Source organism: Teleopsis dalmanni, chromosome 2 (assembly GCF_002237135.1).
Source record: "Teleopsis dalmanni isolate 2A chromosome 2, ASM223713v2, whole genome shotgun sequence".
Lineage (NCBI taxonomy): Eukaryota > Metazoa > Arthropoda > Insecta > Diptera > Diopsidae > Teleopsis > Teleopsis dalmanni.
The window spans coordinates 130564602-130587778 of record NC_051847.1 but is presented as its reverse complement, the minus strand read 5'-3'; the positions used below and the strand labels follow the sequence as shown (position 1 = coordinate 130587778).

The window sequence follows — 23177 nt, the reverse complement described above, 5'->3', positions numbered from 1 at the left end:
ATCTGTTACATATCAATTTTTGGTCTATTGACTTCATATTAACTCTACTTTAGTCTACTTTACCCTATTTTACTCTACTTTTCTCTAATTTGCTCTACTTTGCTCTACTTTAGTCTACTTAACTCTACTTTAATTAGTTTAAAAGTTAAATAGATTTTTTAGTTAATTAAATAGATAAATTGATTATAAATAATTATAAAGTATACATATGATAATAAATTGATAAATTAATAATTAGAATAACTGCTTGAGAAATTTGCGATCATTTTTAGAGAAAACCTCATTTCTTTAAAAAATTGTAAAATTAATTTATCAATACCTTAATATCTTAAAAAATTATTTATGAAAGAAATTTCCTTCTGCCATGTACTTTTTTTATAACTAAAATTCATAAATTCTCTAGAGAGTATGAAAAATAATAAACAAATTTATTATTATTTACTTCCATATGTAAATATTGTCGACAAATTGTAATAGCAAGCGACGACATCGATCGCTGTCAACAATCGATGGTGTGTAAAGGGCATGCAAGGAACCGACCTTTTTGGAATATTTCCAAACACAGTCTGTATTTTACTTTTATTTTAGCTGTATATATAATGAATGTTATATAAATAATGGAAAGTAGTTTAGAAATCATAATTATGTTGTTATCGGCATTAGATTTTATTCAAATTAAAGAACATATCTGAAGAATATCTAAACAATAAGTTTTTCAACTGAAGTAAAAATATGGTCGAGATGACTTTATGCATTTATTATATTAATTTTATTTAAAATCCAAGTAACATTTAAGACAACATATATCAAAATAAAGTGAATTATTTTAGGTAATTCATAATTTCTATGTACCCCATTGAGTGAAGCAGATTTACTAATAATCACAGTAAATTTAATACAGGATATCATATGATAATAAAATAAAGTCTTTAAAATTACACATAATTTTATTTTCAAAATAAAATCATGAAAACCCTGTAAATTTAACAAGTATAATTGATCCCAGTTAGTTCTTTTTTATGGATATGTATGTAGATATCCATTAATATATTTATGTAGTTGTATTAATATATTTGCAAATGGCAATATTAGATGTAATTTGATTGCTCATTGTGTACGAAAAGTTTTGAGGGGACTCTCATTCGTTTTTGTAGGTAAGTTTGTGAACTGCAGCGCAGAGATGCAGTACAGCTAAGACAAGATTGTACGGATTTAGCAAAAGTCTGTGACTTCAACGACAAAATCTAAACAGTTCAGTTCAGTTTATATCCGCTTGGTTTAGATAAGTGATAGTTGAAGCACTAAATTCGGAGGAAGCGTCATTGTTGTAAAAAAAAGTGATATTAATATACTTCTCGGTGATCAGCTACATTCAATGACAACAAAATCGTTCCTTTTTCTTTAAAAGTTTTGACTATTATAAGTGCAAACCAACATTATGTCGGATATAGATAATATATTGACAAGTTTACAGCGTTTTTCATGGCTGGACTATGTCGTGTTCATAGCTATGTTTGTGATGTGCATTTTAATTGGAATTTATTTCGGTTTTATGAAAAAGTCCCTTTCGGAATCGGACTACCTGATGGGTGGTCGTAATATGCTCGTATTGCCTATAGCTTTATCACTTGTGGCTAGTTTTGTATCAGGTATAACACTACTAGGATTACCCACAGAAGTCTATTCATATGGCATACAATATACGTATGTTGCACTTGGTGTACTTGCTATGGGAGTCGTGATGGGTGTGTTCTACCTACCTGTTTTTCATGATTTGAGTATTACATCCACGTATGAGGTAAGTAATTTTTTAAAATTCATTGTTGAAAATATTTTTAGTAATCATTAATATCAGCGCCAATAGTTGTATAGTTTATAATATGAATTATATAATACATGAATACAATTTAAAAAATGATCAAGAAAATAAAAGTAATTTACCTTTATTGAATAAATTTTGTAAAGTACTTTTTTTATGGCGGGTTCCATAACATATTATTTTTATTATGTTATTCAGTTGAAACGTTTAACATTATATGTGTAATACTTATTTAACAATTGTAACACTGTCCAACAAGGTTTTTAATCATAGCACTTTTACCAATTTTTAGAATCTTTAAAATTATTTCTATTAAGTGTGATTTAGAGTGATAATTTTTGGGGTTTTAGACATTTTTTGCAGTAAATTCATATATCCATGAAACCATGTAAATTGTATGGTAAGTGCACAATATCTACACTGTCACATAAAGAGTTGATGAGCACAATTTTAAGATATAGGTGAAGCTTAATAATTAATTAGCTAATTAGTAAAGTTAAATAAAATTTGTAAAAAGTCGAAATAAATTAATATCTAAACCAACACAAATTTTAAATAAATACATATGTTAGACGCTCCTGGTCTGAAGTCCAAACTCGACAACAGCTTGAACTTCGTCGGATAAATAAACAATCTAAAAGCAATAGATATTTAAAGTCTGTTAAAAGGTTTGATAGAATCAGATGATTTCGAAATTTTTATACATCAAAGTATATATATATATATGTATATATATATATATATATATATATATATATATATATATATATAGATAGATTCGAGTATATACAGAAATACATTTTAAAACTACAAGGTGGCGACCTTAAATTCATCTAATACAATATATAAAATTTTTTATAATTCTTAGAACTATTTTTCCTTACAAGAACATCTTTTGTAAGATGCCAAACCTTTGGCCTAATCAATGCAAACATCTCATCACCCTCACCTCTTAAATGTGCTGGGAATAATTCTATGTACGGGCACAGAAATATACTTTAAGAAGCATATAAATACTTATTTGCTTACTATATTCAGCCGCAAATTCAAATACTGAGAAGTATTTGTACTTCTCAATATTCTGAGAACTACTGTTCGCTGTTCTGCTTCTTCTTGATAACCACATAAAACTATATTTGGTGCTTATTGCTTATATGTTTGTGATTTGATGTCCAATAAATATGCTTTTCTAGCTATCTGCCTTGTGTAGATTTTACTATTATTAAAACAATTTGCTTTAAAATATAGTTTTTCATGATCAATAACTAACTAAATGAACTTAAATTTACTTATACTTATATGAGTATTTAAAATGTGAACTCATTTAGTGAATTCATTGACAACCATAGGGAAAACTGCTTAAAACATTAAAATCAGTTTCAAATACAATTCTGAGGTTTAATTGCAATAAATCTAGTATCATAAATCGACTGTAATAGCATTCGCATTATGTTTATCACAATTCATGTCATATTATTAGTAATACTTAATATTGTCATATTGGGTTTATCTTGGAAGTACTACATGATTTGGAATATACCATTTATTATATTACAATTGTGTGAAGATGAAGAAATTAAATGGTGAAATAAAATTGAAATCCATCTACAATTTTATTAATTCCTTAAATAGTTTATTATATGTGTGTACATTTTTTATTTATTCTCTTTTTAGTATCTGGAAAGTCGCTTTGACAGACGTTCACGAATGTTTGGTTCCGTTATGTTTACCATAATGAATGCAAGTATTTAATTTATTTAACTTCTTGATAATGTTTTAAAGCAATTTATAATATATATTTTATAACTCAATAGATTGGTTACTTGCCGATTGTTATATATGTACCAGCTCTGGCTTTCAATCAAGTTACGGGCGTGGCGGTTCATACAATAACACCTATTGTATGCATCATTTGTGTTTTCTATACTAGTTTAGTAAGTAAAAATAACTAAATTATACTATATAATACTAATAATAATAATAATACTAATAATACTAATACTAATAATAATAATAATACTATATAATGTCAGTAAAAGACGTTCCAGACATTATTGTCCAAGATGGCCAAAATGAATCGATATTTAGTTGTTTATTTCTAAAAGAACTAACTAACTTATTTAAAAGAACTAAACTTTTTATTTTTATTGATGAATTTTATATATAGATGTATATATGTTATATACCATATATATTCATATTAAAATATATTATGCCATATGATATTAAAATATACATTTATTAATAATTCATATATTATATATATTAGTTATTGTATATTAAGTTTTATATACATATATTTCAGTCTTAGTTCCTTAGTAATTATATTTTTTTTGTTTTTATTGTAGGGTGGCATTAAAGCTGTCGTATGGACTGATGTTGTACAAACGATTTCAATGATTGGAGCATTGGTATTAGTGGCTGTTAAGGGTAGTCTGGATATCGGAGGAGCTGGTGTCGTGATCAAAGAGGCTTGGAATTCAGGACGCATTGAAGCGCCGGAGTTCGTTGAGAAACTTAAATAATGAAAAAGTTTGAAAAACTTACTAATATATCATTTCATATTTAGTCTCGATTTAAATCCAACAGTGCGACATACACTTTGGTCTCAGCTAATAGGAGGTGTCGTCTATTGGACGCAAACTAATGCTGTGTCACAAAACATGATACAACGGTATTTGTCGTTACCTACATTAAAGTCCGCTAGACATGCGTTATGTATTTTTTGTGGTGGGGTTCTCTTGCTAATGTCGCTTTGTGCCTATAACGGTCTGCTTATATATGCAACATATAAGGATTGCGATCCGTTGACGACTAAGGTATGATATGGAAAAATTAACAGAAGACATTGTGTGTAGTGCAATAACGCACTATGAAGATACGATCTGTATGCATAAATTTTACTCCCTTCGATTTTATGAACAATACTTTTACAAGCAACCCGAAAAATATCTGCTATTCTTTTTAACTTAATTATTATAAACAATTTTTTTCATCGAACAATTTCAAGTAGTTTTCAAAATGTAAAGAAACAATTGTCACAATATAGTTGAACATTTGAACTTATAAAAGGATATTATGAAGTCAAAATGGCATTGAGCGAGAAGTTGGAGGCTTATTAGGAATGTCATATGGAGTCAAAAAACAATTAAATATGTTATATAGTATGAAAAACATATATATAAATATAATATATATAAAATATATATAAATATATATAGAAGAAAAACAGTTTATAATATATTACGACCTGATATACTCGAAAACGTTAACCTTATATGACCTCACGTTGACCTTAATAGCTAAAAATTGATTTCGTAAAATAAATTAACTTTTATTTGTCGTACTCGTATCCGAATCTCGATATAGACATTTGCAATTCATAAAAAAACTGATATGAGTTACAGAAACATTAGATACTTCTATATACAATGCATTTTTTAGTTATTCGTAAGAAGTTGAAATTGTTCTTGATATATTTAAAGGATGAAGTATTCATGATCACATCCAAATCAAATAAAAATTTTAACACTACAATTTAAAAAAAAATATGTCCTCGCTGAAGGTATTGAACTACGGACCTTGGATTTTATATTTAATGGACTAACAATGAAGTTTAGACGAATACCTTTATAAATTCATTGAATCATATTTAAGTAATCAAATCCAATAACAAATATAAAATATATATATATATATATTTCTATTTATAGTTAGCCAAGGCTCGTGACCAATTGTTGCCGCTTTTTGTTATGGATACTTTAGGCGAGTTACCAGGTTTGACAGGACTCTTTATTGCAGGCGTCTTTAGTGCGGCTTTGAGTTCTTTATCCACATGCTTGAATTCCATGTCTGCAGTGGTTTTGGAGGATTTCGTTAAACCATTTGTAAAGAAACCACTTTCAGAGAAAGCGATCAATTGGATTATGCGTTTGGTTGTAGTGGGTGTAGGTGCACTCTGTGTTGCTTTGGTGTATGTGGTTGAGCATATGGGAACTGTTTTACAATTAACAATGAGCTTAGAGGCTATCACAAACGGACCTCTATTTGGCATATTTACAATTGGTATATTTATGCCTTGGATAAATGGCAATGTAAGTATAATCTTATTTTACATTAATTTTATATATATTACAAATATTTTCTATATTAAACTTATGTTTCTTTCGGAGGTAAATATTTTGAGAAATAATATCTTGGATTTAGAAATACGATGTTAAAAATAGATATTAATAAAATATTTGGAAAGAAATTAAAAATCCTAGGTGAACTTTTGGTTTTTTTATTTTTATATATAATAGAATTGATATGGTCTATGACGGGAAGTATATTTCGAATAAAGGAGAGTGTAATAGTGAGAATATACTCATTCAAAAACTTCGTAATTTCTTACCAAGACTATTCTTGGGTTGATTACATAGTTGCTAGGGATAATATTACGTATTCATTACCAGTGTCCGTCGGATTTTTTGTTTTAATTTTTAGACTGCAACAAAAATTAGGAATCCGATCCTGCTAAACTCAAACTATGGATCTGTATATTAACACATAAACCCCACGTACACTAAATTTGTGTCATTTACTTTCAGAGTTCTGTCAATTTTCAAAACCTATGCATAGATCATAGCTGTACAAATATACTATTATGAATTATTGTAGAAATTTTGTAGAATCACTTATGCATCCGATGATAAGAAATCTATTTCAATAAGAAAAAGGGGGAATTTTGAAATCCATATATTTGAAATTTTTTATTATTATTTTAATTATACTTTATTATTTAAAAAAAATATATTTATGGATTAATACACCTTTATGTTAATGTTAGTATATTTTTGTTTACATTATTTATATTTTTTATATTCATATAATGGGTAGAGTGCTTTAACTGGTGGTATTGTCGGTGTAATTTCAATGTCTTGGATTAGCTTAAATGCGCAATGGGCTATTGCATCTGGTGCTATTCGCTATGAGACAAAACCTTTGACAGTGGATCATTGTGACTATCGTTTTAATATGACTGAAGCATTTAGTTATGCTAATGCGACTAATATTAGTTCAGCTAAGGAGTAAGTTTTATATTATATATTTATATACTATAATATAGTATATAGTATATTTATTTATTATGAATCATAATATTCTAAGCTTCTTCATCTATATTTTAAGATATTTATACATTAATTTGTAGAGAATTATTTAGTTTATTATTCTAAATAATTTAGTTTAGGTATTATTTTATTTATAATTATTAATATATATTGTAATTATAGTTAGTTTACGATATAATTAATTTCTTAATTAATTTCTCGCTCTGCATTATACTTGTAGAGAAGATAGGAACTCTATGAGGTGGTGCGGTTTCGTGCGTAAAACCTTAGTTTGCAGTCGCTAGGATAAGTAAGGGCTTATGCTTTACTGTTTACATTACAAATTTTAAGATTAATGCGGCGACTGATGTGAAAATCTCTTGCGAGATAATTGCTATGGATGAAGCAATGGGCTTATGATGACTGCGGTAGGGTCACCACTTTTTATTTCCTTAGAGCGATCTAGTGGATATCACTTTATTATATGTTGTGAAATTAAATCAAATTTTTCAACGCCTGCGTCAAATCTGTTTTGCTGTATGGATCTGAGACTTGGTATGTGAGTACAGGCATCACTCATAGGTTGCAAACTTTTATAAATAGATGTCTGCGTCAGATTTAAAGAATATGGTGGCCACGAACTATTAGCAATGAACACCTCGTGATATGAACTGAACAACAGCCAATTTATAAAGAAATAATTTAGAGGAAATACGGATGGCTGCAGCATACTCTTCGCAAGGTAAACACCGAAATTGTTCATGCTGCACTGGAGTGATGTCCTCAGGGAAGAAAAAATCGTGATCGGCCGAGAACAACATGGAGAAGAACCATTATTAAAGAAACGAGCAAATTCTTTAGTGAGCTAAGAGCAATAACGCGCGATCATAGTAATTGGATATCTCTTGTGATTAGACTAAGGTCAGAAATGTTAATAATAACATGTCAATAATAATAATAATAATAATGTCAATAATAATAATAATAATGAATGAGGAATATGTCGGCCATTATGTTGATCTATCTGTAAACAGTGTAGTTATAGTTCTATGCTTTTTTGGTAATAAATCTCAATTTGGTGTTTATGAAGTTATTTATATAATGACTGATTCCTTTTATATTTCATTCATTTATTTATTTTTTATTTATTATTTATAAACATAGGATTTTATGATTTACTCAATATGTAAATATATTATAAATTTCTATTTTTATATAAATTGGGTCTAGGATTATTTATTTGTTTTCTAACAATATTTAGTTGCTTTTTAATTATATAATAAAGTTTGTGTGTTTTCTGTTTTAAAAACAATTTTCAAATGAAAAGTCAAACCTTAAAATATTTCTACCGCACTTTTATAGGTTTGAAAAATATTACCTCATAGGACTAAATATACAAAAGAAAATAATAAAATGTGTAATAAATAAAAAATTATTATAGAGTTAAAAATTTTTATTTAATATATTTGCAAGATGATAAAAGCTTAAATCTGTTGATTTAATCGTCTCTAAAATAATAAATATAAATTGAAAATATAAATTATTTAATATTTTTTTTGATGTACTCAGTAATTAATTTTATTTTTTACTTGTACTTTCTTTTTTATTATATAATATATATACATATTAATGCATAATATATTATTTATTTTTATTGTTGTTTACATGAAAAATAATAAAAATTATTTATTTATTTTTAAGAGATTTTAGTGATATCTTATCGACTTGGTTATTTTTTATTATTTTTAATATATAGTAATTATAGATTTATTATTTTTTGGTTTTATATTATTTACTTAAACATTTCAGTTTTAAAAAACTAAGTATAAGTATTGAACTATAGATAATTTATCATTTCATATATTCTATCTTGTTTTTTAAGTTTTAAAAATAATATTAAATAAATTGTCCATATATTATTACAGTGACATATTTCCTTTATATCGGATTTCCTATATGTGGTACACTTGCATTGGTGCTACAATAACAATTATTATCTCCATAATAAGTTCGTCGTTCTTCGGCACAAATGATTTAAAAAAAGTGGATCCAATTTTATTAACACCATGTATACGTAAATATTTCGACTTTGGAACCACTGAAATTAGTACAAATGTGAGTAAAGGAGAAAATTATATATATTAAAAAATGATATTAAAATGTTTAATTTTTAAATATATTTCCAACAGCATGTAAAAAATGTAAGCATTCCATTAAAACAAAAATATCGTTCCGATGAAGCAGCTCTGTGACATCTACAGGAATTACTTGGTTCCAGAGAAAGTAACAATATGTCCTTAATTTTTATTTCAAGTTTTTTGTAATTACAAATACATATATATATTTATATGAGTACATATATAAGTTTCTTTATAAAAATAAGTGATTGAAATAAATGTATTGAAATAAAACTCATTTCATCTTAAAAAGACATTAGCAGCTATAATGACAATTTCTTTAATTATAACAGATTTTATTTAAGTAAATTAAGTATCTTAAGTAATAACCCATTATTAATAAGTTAATAACAAAGAAAAAATTAAAACATAGTCAAAATATTGTAAAATAAATTCATTAATTATTATTAATTACGTTGTTTTGTTTCTAATAGTGGGCAAAGGTCCATGCCGGCTAAAAAAACCTTGCTGGAAAATTGAATATTTCATTTGCTGATATGAACATATATTTTCAAATCAATTTAGTGTTTGCGAATATAAAATACTAAAAATAAAAGTGATAAATCGGAAACACTAAAACAGTGTACAGTTTCCAACACTCCATACGAACTTTTTAGGGATCTTGTCAATATTCTTACCCAGTGAACTTTTGTAGTGAACTTAACGCGAGACTAATGAACTTTTTAGTATTCGTTAAATGATCGTTAAAATACTTTAGTCTATTTTTACATTTATATAATAATTCACCTAGTTATTTCTTTTATGTCGTAGATATATATCTAAATATATTAATATGTTTGGAAGTGGCAATACTAAATGTAATTTGACTGCGTATTGTGTACGAGAATCCCTAAGTGAAGTCTTATTCGCTATTGTTGATGAGTTTGAAAATTGCAGCGCTGAGATGCAGTACATTTAAGATAAGATTGTACGGATTAAGCAACAGTCGGTGATTTGAACGAAAAATTCTTAACGATATTCAGTTTATCTCGACGGTTGATTAAGTGAAGTGTTATTTAATGCACTCGAATCAGATGAAGTGTCATTGTCGTCATAAAGAAAACATTAATGTATTTGTAAATAATCATTTGCATTTGTCAGAGATCAGCTATCTTCAGTAATAAAAAAAAATCGTCCTATTTTCTTTAAAAGTTTTGACTATTATAAGTGCAAACCAACATTATGTCGGATATAGATAATATATTGACAAGTTTACAGCGTTTTTCATGGCTCGACTATGTCGTGTTCATAGCTATGTTTGTGATGTGCATTTTAATTGGAATTTATTTCGGTTTTATGAAAAAGTCCCTTTCGGAATCGGACTACCTAATGGGTGGTCGTAATATGCTCGTATTGCCTATAGCTTTATCACTTGTGGCTAGTTTTGTATCAGGTATAACACTACTAGGATTACCCACAGAAGTCTATTCATATGGCATACAATATACGTATGTTGCACTTGGTGTACTTGCTATGGGAGTCGTGATGGGTGTGTTCTATCTACCTGTTTTTCATAACCTAAATATTACTTCCACGTATGAGGTAAGTGAATTTCCATCACATGAACGACAAGTTTATTGTCCTAATAATCTTATGTTAACAATGTAAGTATAGCAATTTGCAGTTTAACTATGTTATATAAAGTAAATAAATAAAAAAAATTATTAAAACAATAAAAGTAATCTATTCCTTTTGAAGAAATTTTTTAAGAAACAATGATTTTTATTATGAGCGTATAAAATTTTATTTTCACAGTTAATATTTACTGCTATTTTTTTTTAATAAATTAAAGTTAGATTGCAGTTGCTATTTTTATTTGTTTAAAAAAAATTTAAAATTAAGTTGATTTAAATCTTCACCGAAAAGCAGTCGCAGATAATGGACAATAAAGATATTCAAATCAATTTTGGTACAGAATGTACCTATATTTATATGGGAGAATATATAAACTTACATATTGATTCAGGTTAAAGTTTAGCTTTCATATAAACTGTTAAGTCAGACACAGGTTTTTGTTAAAAAATTTTTTTATTTTCTAATATTTGTACTCTAAATTCGTAATTTACGCATAACTTGGTTGGACTTGAATAAAACGTATCACTATATTCTATAGCTGCCATTAAAACTAAATAATCAAATAATTTTCACTATTTTTAATAAAAATACTCAAGTAAAATTTTGCACAGAATGTACTTATATTTATATGAGAGAACATACAAAATTTTATTAATTTCAGTTTAGATTAAAATATAGCATTTCATATAAGTTGCCGATTCAGACACATATATTCCTTAGAATAAACTTTATATTTTTATATATTCATTATCTATTTAGAATTTAGATGTTTGTTATGGAAGATAAAATATTTTTGGTAAAAATGGTATCGATCGGTTCAGATTTGCTTATACCTAATATTAGTCTAACAAACTGATATTTTCAGATTCTTCTAATTCTATATATTTCTATATACTGCCATACATATTTAAAGCTTCTCCAACTTTAATGGCTAATGATATATAAACATGAACAAAAAATTATTGGAACTCTTATTAATATTATTATACATATATTATATGCTTCCCTATACTATATAGCATATGCTTTCCACTTAAATTTAATTGGTCTCAGATCACTTTAGTGTTTTTGTGTTTTATTTAGATTCTTTGAAGTTAAAAATACTCATCGATTTATTATAATAAACATATCAATGTAAATAAAATAACTGGAACTTGAGCAGCCTTGGCTTCTTATAAAAAAACACGATTAGTTATCGCTTCTAATTTGACAGGTACGAGTTCTAAAGCTGGCACTTGCAGTCCAAAAAAATAATATATGGACTATAAACTAATTAAAAAGGTATTCGAATATTTCCTATCAATACCACTGATGATGAGTACTTGGCAATACTCGAAACAGACCATACAACGGTCAACCAAATTTCAATAAATTAACTAAAGTTTTGTCTTTGTATTTTTTTTGCTATTCGAATCCGTCTAACTTTTAAATAAAATTTCTTTTCATACTTAAATATGGTTTCGTTTAAAAACAGTTAACAACTTAATTAAATAAATTCAATAATTTAAACTGAAAACATACAAATTTATGTTTGTTAATCAATTACTTGCCAATTAAAATTGATTTGTGCAAATGTTAGTGCATGTAAATCAATCAATAATTTTATGTCAAATAAATGTTAAAATAAATGAATTATTGTTATTAAATAATATTTTATTAATTTATTGAAATGCCTATTTATTTACCCATTGTCGCTTTATATGAAATATTTATTTATTCATGCAAATTTTTCACAGCTCATTGAAATTCGTTATCTTTCACACTTAAATTTCGTCATGCACTGCGAATTATTTTTATATATTGTGCAAATAGTTCAAAATATTTTTACTCACTGTGTAATCGTTGAGAATGAAATATACAGAAACTACACAAATTTTTATTTTGACAAACTGTTCTCAACGTTTCCGTAGTGTAGTGGTTATCACGTGTGCTTCACACGCACAAGGTCCCCGGTTCGAACCCGGGCGGAAACATCACAACAGAAGTTTTTTTTTTTAAATATTTATTTTTTGTACACCAAAATTAGAGCACAGTTTATTTTTTTAAGATTTGGCAGCATTATGTCAGTGTTAATATATAAATTATTATATTAAAAATTTTTAATTTAAATTAGAATAAATTCTTAATAAAATTTTTAGGTATATAAACGTGTATATATAATTATTTAATTATTATTTAAAAAGTAAGATTTGTATACATTCGTTTAATAATTGTTTTATATTATTTATTAATTTATTTTTATAATATCAAATGTTTTTATTTAATCTTTTTATTTTTTAGTACTTGGAAATTCGCTTTAACAGAAGTTCTCGAATGTTTGGTTCACTAATGTTTACAATAATGAATGTAAGTTTTTAAACTATTTAACTAATAATATTCTCAGTAATTTTTTAAAAATACAAACAATCAATTAACTAATATAAATAATTAATTTATTTGTAGTTAGTTATCTATAATTTATTAGAACTAATAAGAAACAACTTCTATTAGATTTGCTATCTACCGATTGTTATATATGTACCAGCTCTGGCCTTTAATCAAGTAACAGGCGTAGCAGTACATACAATAACTCCTATTGTATGTGTCATTTGTGTGTTCTATACCAGTTTGGTAAGTAAAAAAAGAAAGAATATAATTTAATACGTCTAAGTTATATGTAATTCAACTAAATAATATATTTATAATATATTTATGATGTAGTACAATTGTAACATAAAATATATAAATAATATAATATCAATAGCGACACTATTACCTGTACTTTTTAATAAATGAATTCAGTCGGACGAAAAATGCTTATAGTTTAAAAGACTTTTTTGGTTGATCTATAGCAGATTTTTGATACATAACTCTTCTAATACCTGAACTCGGTGGTAAAGAAAGACTCTTTAGCTTTGAAGGAGTAAGTTAAGAAACTGTCTTCATTAAGATACAAAAAAAATGCTAATGGGGTATATAAGATTGCCATTTAATTTTAAAAACTTCTTCTAAATTAATTGTATCTTTTTTAACATTTGCTATTAACTACAGTTTTCATTATCTCAAGAAGGCTAAAATCGTTCCAATTGAAAGAGGGTGCATGTATCTCCTTTTTTCAACTTTTGTCTAATTAGTTTTTTTTCCTCTCTCTCTCTCTCTCTCTCTCTCTCTCTCTCTCTCTCTCTCCAAACCACACTCTAATATTTAGTCAATATATCAAACATAAAATTATTGCACTACTGCAATGCTAAAGGTTGTTGAATGTGTTCGGTTTAACTATGTTCAGAATTTCGTAATTTAGTTAAGTCTTCGATTTATTTTAAATTTTATTATGGCAGAATAGTTGAAAGATAAGAAGTACTCAAATCGTTCCCGATTATCTAAGAAAGCCTTTTTAAATGCACATTACTTAAAATGTCAGATAGAGAGAGTTACACATTTTAAAACCATTCGGACTTATTAATAAATGCAATACTTTTGCCTTCCTGTTTTTTTAAATAAACTATTTCTCTTTTTTTCTTATCAATCCGACTCAAAATTTGTTTCTAAGTATTCTCTACAGAAGAAACTAGACATTAAAAAAAAGTTTTTCAATTTCAAAACTCTTCAAGCTTGGGTAGAAGAATATTGGATGCTGGAATCACCTTTGGTTTATTATTATTTTTACCACTTATTATTACTTATTATTTCGTTTATTATACTTTGATTATTATATTCTATTTATAGTTCTCTACTAAATTCACTTTATATATTTTTATTTATTACAGGGTGGTGTTAAAGCAGTTGTATGGACTGATGTCGTGCAAACAATTTCAATGATTACTGCATTAGTATTAGTGGCTGTTAAGGGTAGTCTGGATATCGGTGGAGCTGGTGTCGTGATCAAAGAGGCTTGGAATTCAGGACGCATTGAAGCGCCGGAGTTCGTTGAAAAAAACAAAACTATGCAAAACTTCTAAAAATTTACTAATATATCATTTCATATTTAGTCTCGATTTAAATCCAACAGTGCGACATACACTTTGGTCTCAGCTTATCGGAGGTGTCTTCTATTGGACACAAACTAATGCTGTGTCACAAAACATGATACAACGGTATTTGTCATTACCTACATTAAAGTCCGCTAGTCGAGCGTTATGTATCTTTTGTGGTGGAGTGATCTTGATGATGTCGCTTTGTGCTTACAATGGACTGTTAATATATGCAACATATAAGGATTGCGATCCGTTCACTACTAAGGTATGATAAATAAATAATAAACACTAATATATATACATAAGTACTACAAATACGCTTGACAGTTCATGCTTAATAATGTTTTTAATCAGCCGACTTTCAGTGAATATGCATAAGGAGAAAAAAAATTATTGTGCCGTACTTAAATGCTAATGTAAAATATAGATCATTTTACTATGCGATTTATGCGATTATACCCTCAAAAACAGATGTTTTGAAGCTGAAATTGCAATATTAACATAAATTAAGAAGTTGGAAATAAATTGTTTATATCTCATACGCAAAAATTTAAGAGTACCTTTAATATACAAGTCTGTTTTCATATTTACAATGTTTAAGGGTTTTGAAAATCTTTCAAATTTATGTCCAAATCAATTAAGAATCTTTTCAACACCCCAATTTTTAGAATATATGGTATATATTCGGCTAGTCCAAGGTTCATAGGTATATAACTAAGGACCTTGTATTCTATGCTTGATGAACTAACTGTTAAGCTAACATCTTTACCTATGAATTATACCATATATAATACTTCATCATATATATAATGTAGATATATCTATATAATCAAATACGTACAAAATCTAAGTACTACTATATTTAATTGATTTCTTGCAAGAACAATTATTTGCATAATATTAAATATTTTCATTCATAGTTGGCCAAAGAACGTGATCAATTGCTGCCACTTTTTGTTATGGATATTTTAGGCGAGTTACCAGGTTTGACAGGACTCTTTATTGCAGGCGTCTTTAGCGCGGCTTTGAGTTCTTTATCCACATGCTTGAATTCCATGTCTGCAGTGGTTTTGGAGGATTTCGTTAAACCATTTGTAAAGAAACCACTTTCAGAGAAAGCGATCAATTGGATTATGCGTTTGGTTGTAGTAGGTGTAGGTGCACTCTGTGTTGCTTTGGCGTATGTGGTTGAGCATATGGGTACTGTTTTACAGTTAAATATAAGCTTAGAAAGTATTACAAATGGACCCCTACTTGGCGTATTTACAATAGGTATATTTATGCCTTGGATAAATGGAAATGTAAATATTTTATTATAATTTTATATATTTTATATTTAAATTAATTTTGATGCAGTATAAATGATTATATTTAAATTTATGTATATGTGTGAGCGTTTCCATTTAAAATTATTTAACTTGTAAATTTATTGGTTCAATTTGGAGATGAAATTTATCTTTATGAGGCTGATTTTTTTTTCAGTGCTTCGAATATTATATCGATGTAATATAATATGAAATATCACATCATATGATTTTTTCAATTAATATTGTTATTATAATTAAATTGTATTATTATGAACAAAATCGTTAAGTGATTAATAAAATATTATTTATTATTTTTTATATTTATATTTTTTTTATATTTATGTACATATCCGTTAGAGCGCTTTCACTGGCGGCATTGTCGGTGTAATTGCAATGGGTTGGATTAGTCTGAACGCAACATGGGCTGTAGCGTCTGGCGCTATTCGCTATCAAACTAAGCCTTTGACAGTGGATCATTGTGACTATCACTTTAATGTGACTAAAGCAATTAGTTATGCAAATGCGACGAATATTATTGCAGACACAGAGTAAGTAATTTCAATACATCGAATTGTAATATATAAAATTTTAATGAGTAGATGGGTGATGTATATATATATTTATATAGTAAGATTGCATTTTATGCAATTAAACAGTACATACAGTTTTTTTATTTATTTTTTTATTAATTTTTTAATTGTATACTTATTATATTAACCAATGATACAAAATACATACCTTAGATTTAAATTATGAATTAATTTTGATTAGTTTATTTATGATCTTATTTATTTAATTTTCTTTTTTTTAAATTACTTATATTTGTATTTATTTGGTTATCTCTTCTTTATACTCTGCCCATATGTACATATTCCAGCGTCATTATTTATTTGTGCATATAATACTTTTCTAATTTTTATAGTTTTCTTATTTCTTGTTGGTTCTGTTTACTCCTCTTGGAACACAGAACCTCCACAACTCTTATGAATCAGCAACGTAACAGATATCGTTCCATGCATAATGTGCGGCGGAAAGTTATGTATCATTCGTTCTTTTCCATGTTTTTGGTTTCATTTAAGACCTGCACTGGAGGTCACTTCGATTTTTGCCTCTAGTACGTTCGCCTGCGTCCATAATTTTTCGTCGAAATTTCGCCTTGGCCACCATATCTTAAATATGCGTCTTCTTCTTCTTTACATAAGATATATTGGATACAAATTTTTTATATATACATATATACGATTGAATGTAGTGATTTATTGTCTACTTGTCCACTTTTTTTATTTTAAAAAAATTTTAATTTATTATGTTTAACTTTTATTATTACACAAATTTATATTAATAATTTAAAAAGTAAATATATTTATTATACTATATATAATATATCATTTTATATATTTTTTCTTGTTATTTTAAGTTTTAATATATAATATTAAAGAAAATTTCAATTAATTATTACAGTGATATATTTCCTTTATATCGGATTTCCTATATGTGGTACACTTGTCTTGGTACTACAACAACAATTATTGTCTCCATAATCAGTTCGTGGTTCTTTGGCACCAATAATTTGAAAGAAGTGGATCCAATTTTATTAACCCCTTGCATACGTAAATATTTTGACTTTGAAACCGCTGAAATCAATTCAAATGTGAGTAAATGGGTTAATACTAATTCCTTATATGTATAATATAATAATATTTAAATATTTAAATTTGAAACATTATTTGTATAGCATGTGCAAAATGTAAGCAATCATTCAAAATTAAAATATCATTCTGATGAAGCAGTCTTATAACATTTGCCGCAATTACTTGCCTTCCAAGGATCTAATGGGATACCTATATATTTTTATTTTTGTTTAATCATATTTTTAAGTGTACATAGTGCAACTTGTAACTTATTGTAAATAAATTAAGTTATTATATTAAATTATTATTATATATGTACATATATAAGTAGATACTAGATAGTGTACTGCATTTCAGTACACATTTAAGAGATGTTTATATAGCCTGTTGAGAATGAATATATTTCATAACTGAAAGACGCTAGGTGCTTTACACATATTATAAAATATTATATGAAGTTAAGTTTTAATTAATAAATAATAAAAAAAAACCAAAATGAAACTAACTATTGATTTAAGTTTTTAAAATGGTTTTGAATAAAATAGACCAACAGATCACTAGGATAACCGTAATAACCTAATCTATAACGCTCAACTAAATTCTGCTAAAATGCCCGTTAATTTCAAAATATGAGGGTTGTCTTTTAGATCATTTTGGTAATTAAAATCAAGTTAATTTTAGTTGAAAATCATAATGAACTATTAATAACTATATGTACATACATATGGTATATGTATAAATTCATTCTGAAGAGGTAGGCCAACTACTGGTTAAAGTCACCTCAATCACAACTTTAACACTATCAAAAAAATGGCTTAACAGCGTAGTTAAATAAGTACTACTAAGTAAAATAACCTTTTTCCAATTAATTTAATTTAAATACTGATGTAAGTTGAGAGCCATTAATATTCAAATATTGAATACTATATTTAAATTCATAATATAATGTATGTGTATGTGAAATATTAAATATATTTTATGTATTTATTTTTGTTTTTTGATTTTATGTTTAAGGAATAATGTTTTCATTATAATTTTGTCTCTTTTGGCACATACATATAAAACAAGGAGAATTAAGATTGATGGTATCGATAAAGCAGTGTCTTAAAATGTCAATCACAAGAAAAAGTCAATGACGTACGTCAATAATAGTTTGCTTTGCAATGTTGCTGCAATCGGTTCGTTTTCTCGAAAGCAGTTGATATTTGAAGTTAAATAAACAATGTTATACTTATTAACTGAAAAAAAAATATATATATTTTCTCAATTCTATAATACTCATTTTAAAGCGCTAAATTTATTTTAGTCTGAACTTACGATAAGCGTGGATATTTATAAATATATACATATTTATATAAGAACAATACATAACACACGCTATATTTATGTACATACATTATTTAATATAGTACGGATATAAAAGTTTTGCATTAAACATTATTATTAAAACGAACATTTTACAAAAATTGCACAAAGAAATAGTCTTCAAAAAATATCAAATAAAAAATGGCGGAAATCAAAATGCACGAAAAATAAAAACAATTAACTACAAATCACAGTTCCAAATACTGAGAACAATGCAGCCAACAGAAGAGAATGCATTATGTGACCTGACAGCTGGTTTTTTCGTAACGATCAAACGCGAAGAAGAGAACATAGTAAATTCGAAATTTTCTTTCGCGATATCAAAATTAGTGTGCAGTTTTTTAATAAAAAATAAGTATGACTACAAAAATACAATAAATTATGAAGATGCATAATAAAGTGAAAACTATTAATTATAAATTGTGATTTAAATAAATTTAAGTTATGTATTATGTGATATTTGGCTATTAAAATACTCGTATAATACATTTTAAATTTATTTATGGAACATTTGTGATAATTAAATAAAATGATATTAAGCAGGTATGCTATTTTTGTAAACATATTTCAATATACCTATATATTTATGTACATACATCTACTGCTTCTAATACTAATTAAAATGAAAACCTACTCGAAAAAATTCAATAAAGGGAGAATAAGTAATTTTCTTTTCACTTTGAAAAGAGGAAAAAATGAAAACTAGCATTTTTGCATCATCTGTCACAGATCCGATGACACATTTTTAAAAATTTTAAAGAAAATATAATAAAAATACACATATATACAACTTTTTAGAGTAACAAATAAAAACTAATAAGATTCTCCTTTACTTACTGCTTCTGTGATGTCAGGGTTCTTTTTCTTGTCGACATGTTGTACTCATTAAACCTCATGTTTGTTGATTACGAGAAAGAATTTGATTCTTCAATACAAACTTCAATAAAAGTGTCATACCAGATTAAATTAGAGCTATATTAGGGCCACTTTAGGGCCATATTATGAGTGTCATGGGCTTGTCATATAGCAAGATTGTTGTTGTTTTCAATGGAAATTATAAAATTAGAGTGAGAGGAAAAACAATATATCGGTTCAAAGCAGTGTTGTTCAGTAAAAAATGTCAACATTTTCGCAATAGCCCACAAGAGCCAATTTTGATGACCCCATAACGTAACTCTTAGTGTAATTAAGACTATCTTTTATGTGTAGTATTACGCTGTCAGAACGAGTTCGGGATTAAATCAAATTTACCTCTTAACCGCTTAAAACCAAATTTATGTATAGAAAAAAGGAAATATATTTACATCAAAGCATTTTTTATATCAGAAAAGATTACACTAGTTATGGAGAAAAATGAAGATATGAACCATTTTTTTCCTAGTATTTTAATAATGTCGAATATTTGAAAATTAATAAAATGTAATCACGTCCATCTCAAAGATGATATTTGCTGTTTTGTATAGTTTTCCTCTTTTATTCACTCCATTTATATAACTTTTTGGTATACTTTAATTTTTCCCCCACTACTCACCTTTTTAAATTGTAAAATATTTTTAAAATATACAATAAATTAGGTAACATGAAATCTTCATAATATTCGTTATTACTAAATAATAAAATTATTAAATTATTTAAATATTTTATCATTAAAATTTAAATAAATACTAGATTTTTACTAGAATTAAAGACTTTTAAAAAAATTTGAAAAATCCTTGCATCATAATCTCTTTCATATTTCAGAGAATATATTCTAGAGCTATACACAGCAAATCAGAAATGTTTTACAAAGAACAAAAAAATTTAAATTTTAGTAGTTATTTTATATAAACTAGTTGTTATGTCTCCTTTGCTTATATATATGTTAAAACTGTTTTACATAAACTATATTACATTACATTAAATAATCTTAATAACATTACATTACATTATATTACATCACATTATATTACATTGCATTATATTACATTACATTACATTATATATATTATTACATAATATTACATTACATTACATTATGATACATCACATTTTATTACATTACATTCTACGGGGGCGGTTTGATAAGTTAGTGACTTTTTGAATAAAATAAATTTTTTTCGGCAAATAATCATTTTATTTTTCTACATAATCACCTTTTAGCTCGATACATTTAGTCCAGCGTTTTTCTAATTTTCTTATTCCCTCCAAATAATAGGTTTTCTCAAAGCTCTCAAAATACGCGTTTGTTTCGGTAATGACATTTTCATTCGACGCAAATCTCTTACCGCCCAGCGATTTCTTTATGTTTGGAAACAGAAAATAGTCGCAGAGGGCTAAATCTGGAGAATATGCTGAATGGGGTAGCAGTTCGTATCCCAATTCGTGGATTTTGGCACACGAAATTCACATTTTTCTATTTTCGTAAAAATTCACGATGTTGTCTGCTTTGAACAGCTATCAAACACCACCGGAACGACTTAGCTTCCGCAAAATTAGAAAGTTGCCCACTGGTAGATTACAGCTGACGGCAGCACTATTGCATTTGGAGTAACTGCGCTGGATTCAGTCTCCTAGCAAGCTTACCTAGAATACAATGACCTGTTAGTAAACCTACTAGAAGACTGATATCTCTACAGGACATCTCTAAGAGAGCTTTCGATTTTCTATTGTTAGCCTGTGGCCACATTGCATACAGATGCCTGCATATCGCAGAGTCTTCCTATCTTTTGTTAAAAGGTTTGACACAGGAAGAACTCAAAATCAATTTGCATGATGTCAACGATATGCTCAGATTGTTTAGGTGTTCCAAGTGGTTCCCAGAAGCACCACGTCTGGCTAGCTCGTCTTATACTATAATATCTTTGACTTAAAAAAGTCTTAGTGTTTTTCTGTGTCAAATATATTAATGGATTAAAAATGTGTCACTATCTTTATTTCGTAATACTTTTTTGTCAAGGCTTGCGAAATTATTCTGTTCCTTATAGTTTTCTGTGACGAATCACGACAATATTTCTCAACATTTTTTATGTTGATATAGACAATATATATTTTGGATGTAGTAAAGATTACTTTGAAAACAAAAGTTCTTCTATTTTTGACGTGAATATATGTATGTCGTTTATTGCAAGTAACGCAGTCTACACCCACTCAAGCCAACTGATTAATTTATGCAAGAGAAGTGGTAATTACTCAAAAGTTTGTAGATTTTAATGCCAAATAGCGGTGCTGCAGTTTTAAGTATCTTAACAGCAATTGTATCTTTTCTTTCCCTATAATTACAACAGTAGCAGAATTTAGTTGCAACATTACAAGTACCAACAATAAACAAAATATCAAATATAATATTGAAAATAAAAATAAATATAAAAATGATTCTTCTGAAAAACATTAATAGTCTTACAATCTAATTATGCTTGAGTTCATATGTCCCACTATTTATGGGTTGCCACTTCATTCATTAAGCGTAGGTGTTGGCAATCAATTGACAGTTGCAACTGTTGCAACACAGAAAACAAATAAAAATCTTTTAACTGCCTTTGGTACATGAAGAGTTAAATTTTATACTTCAATTGAGATACAATGTACTACTCGTATCTGCACGAGTGGTGTTTTGTATCTTGATTTATATGCTGCATGCGTTGTTTTGGTACGTGCCTAAAAATCTGAAGGTTATGAACTGTAATTATAAATCTAACATGTTTTTTTTCAATATATCGTTGCCCGTCTTAAAAAAATTACTTCTTTTGCTTTAATAATTGAAGAACAATATGCGTAGTGCAGCTCGATATCTGCCATATAAAATGTATCTTCTACCCAACGCTTTTACAATCAATCAAACTTTTTAAAAAATATTTATAAATTTCTTTGGCATTTTTCATCTCAAAATAAACAATCGAAAACAAATCGCATTTATGTACATTGAACTGCAGTCAATAATGTTAAAAATCCATTACTAAAGTTCCAAAAAAGTTTATTTTTTGTTTCAAAATATAACAATGAAAAAAAATTTTTTTGTGCATTTAATTCAAAATTATGTATACAATAATACACGATTGTATATAATTTTGTTTTTTGTTTTTTTTTTAAATTAATCACAATTAAAATTTAGTCAGTTTTACAATTTAAGTTTAAACTCGGGGGTTTCGACTTCGTATTTATTTTGTATTGACTTGCGAATGATGACTTCATTAGTAAATGATATGTTAATGAACTTGTTGAAATTTCGGAAATTAATCAAACCGACAGAAGGTAGGTTACTGGTGTGAGGTGTAAGGATTGCTT

General features: G+C 27.1%; 2 protein-coding genes and 1 non-coding gene across 3 annotated transcripts; all 3 read left to right on the top strand.

Moving 5' to 3' along the window:
• The first annotated feature begins 1161 nt into the window (after nt 1–1161).
• LOC119685321 (sodium-coupled monocarboxylate transporter 1-like) lies at nt 1162–9361 on the top strand. Its single transcript, XM_038099567.1, has 9 exons — nt 1162–1798; nt 3494–3559; nt 3634–3753; nt 4168–4322; nt 4389–4638; nt 5533–5913; nt 6698–6888; nt 8835–9024; nt 9099–9361. Exons 1-9 carry the CDS (start codon nt 1439–1441, stop codon nt 9159–9161), a joined length of 1776 nt encoding a protein of 591 aa, XP_037955495.1. The 5' UTR covers nt 1162–1438; the 3' UTR covers nt 9162–9361.
• Nucleotides 9362–10096: 735 nt separating this feature from the next.
• LOC119681893 (sodium-coupled monocarboxylate transporter 1-like) lies at nt 10097–17803 on the top strand. The gene is made up of 9 exons (XM_038095196.1): nt 10097–10628; nt 12942–13007; nt 13152–13271; nt 14408–14562; nt 14630–14879; nt 15535–15915; nt 16279–16469; nt 17383–17572; nt 17657–17803. The coding sequence occupies exons 1-9, from the start codon at nt 10269–10271 to the stop codon at nt 17717–17719; spliced, it is 1776 nt and encodes a 591-aa protein (XP_037951124.1). The 5' UTR covers nt 10097–10268; the 3' UTR covers nt 17720–17803.
• On the top strand, nt 12562–12634 carry Trnav-cac. Its single transcript has one exon. It is a non-coding gene; the product is annotated as a tRNA-Val (tRNA).
• Nucleotides 17804–23177: the final 5374 nt, after the last annotated feature.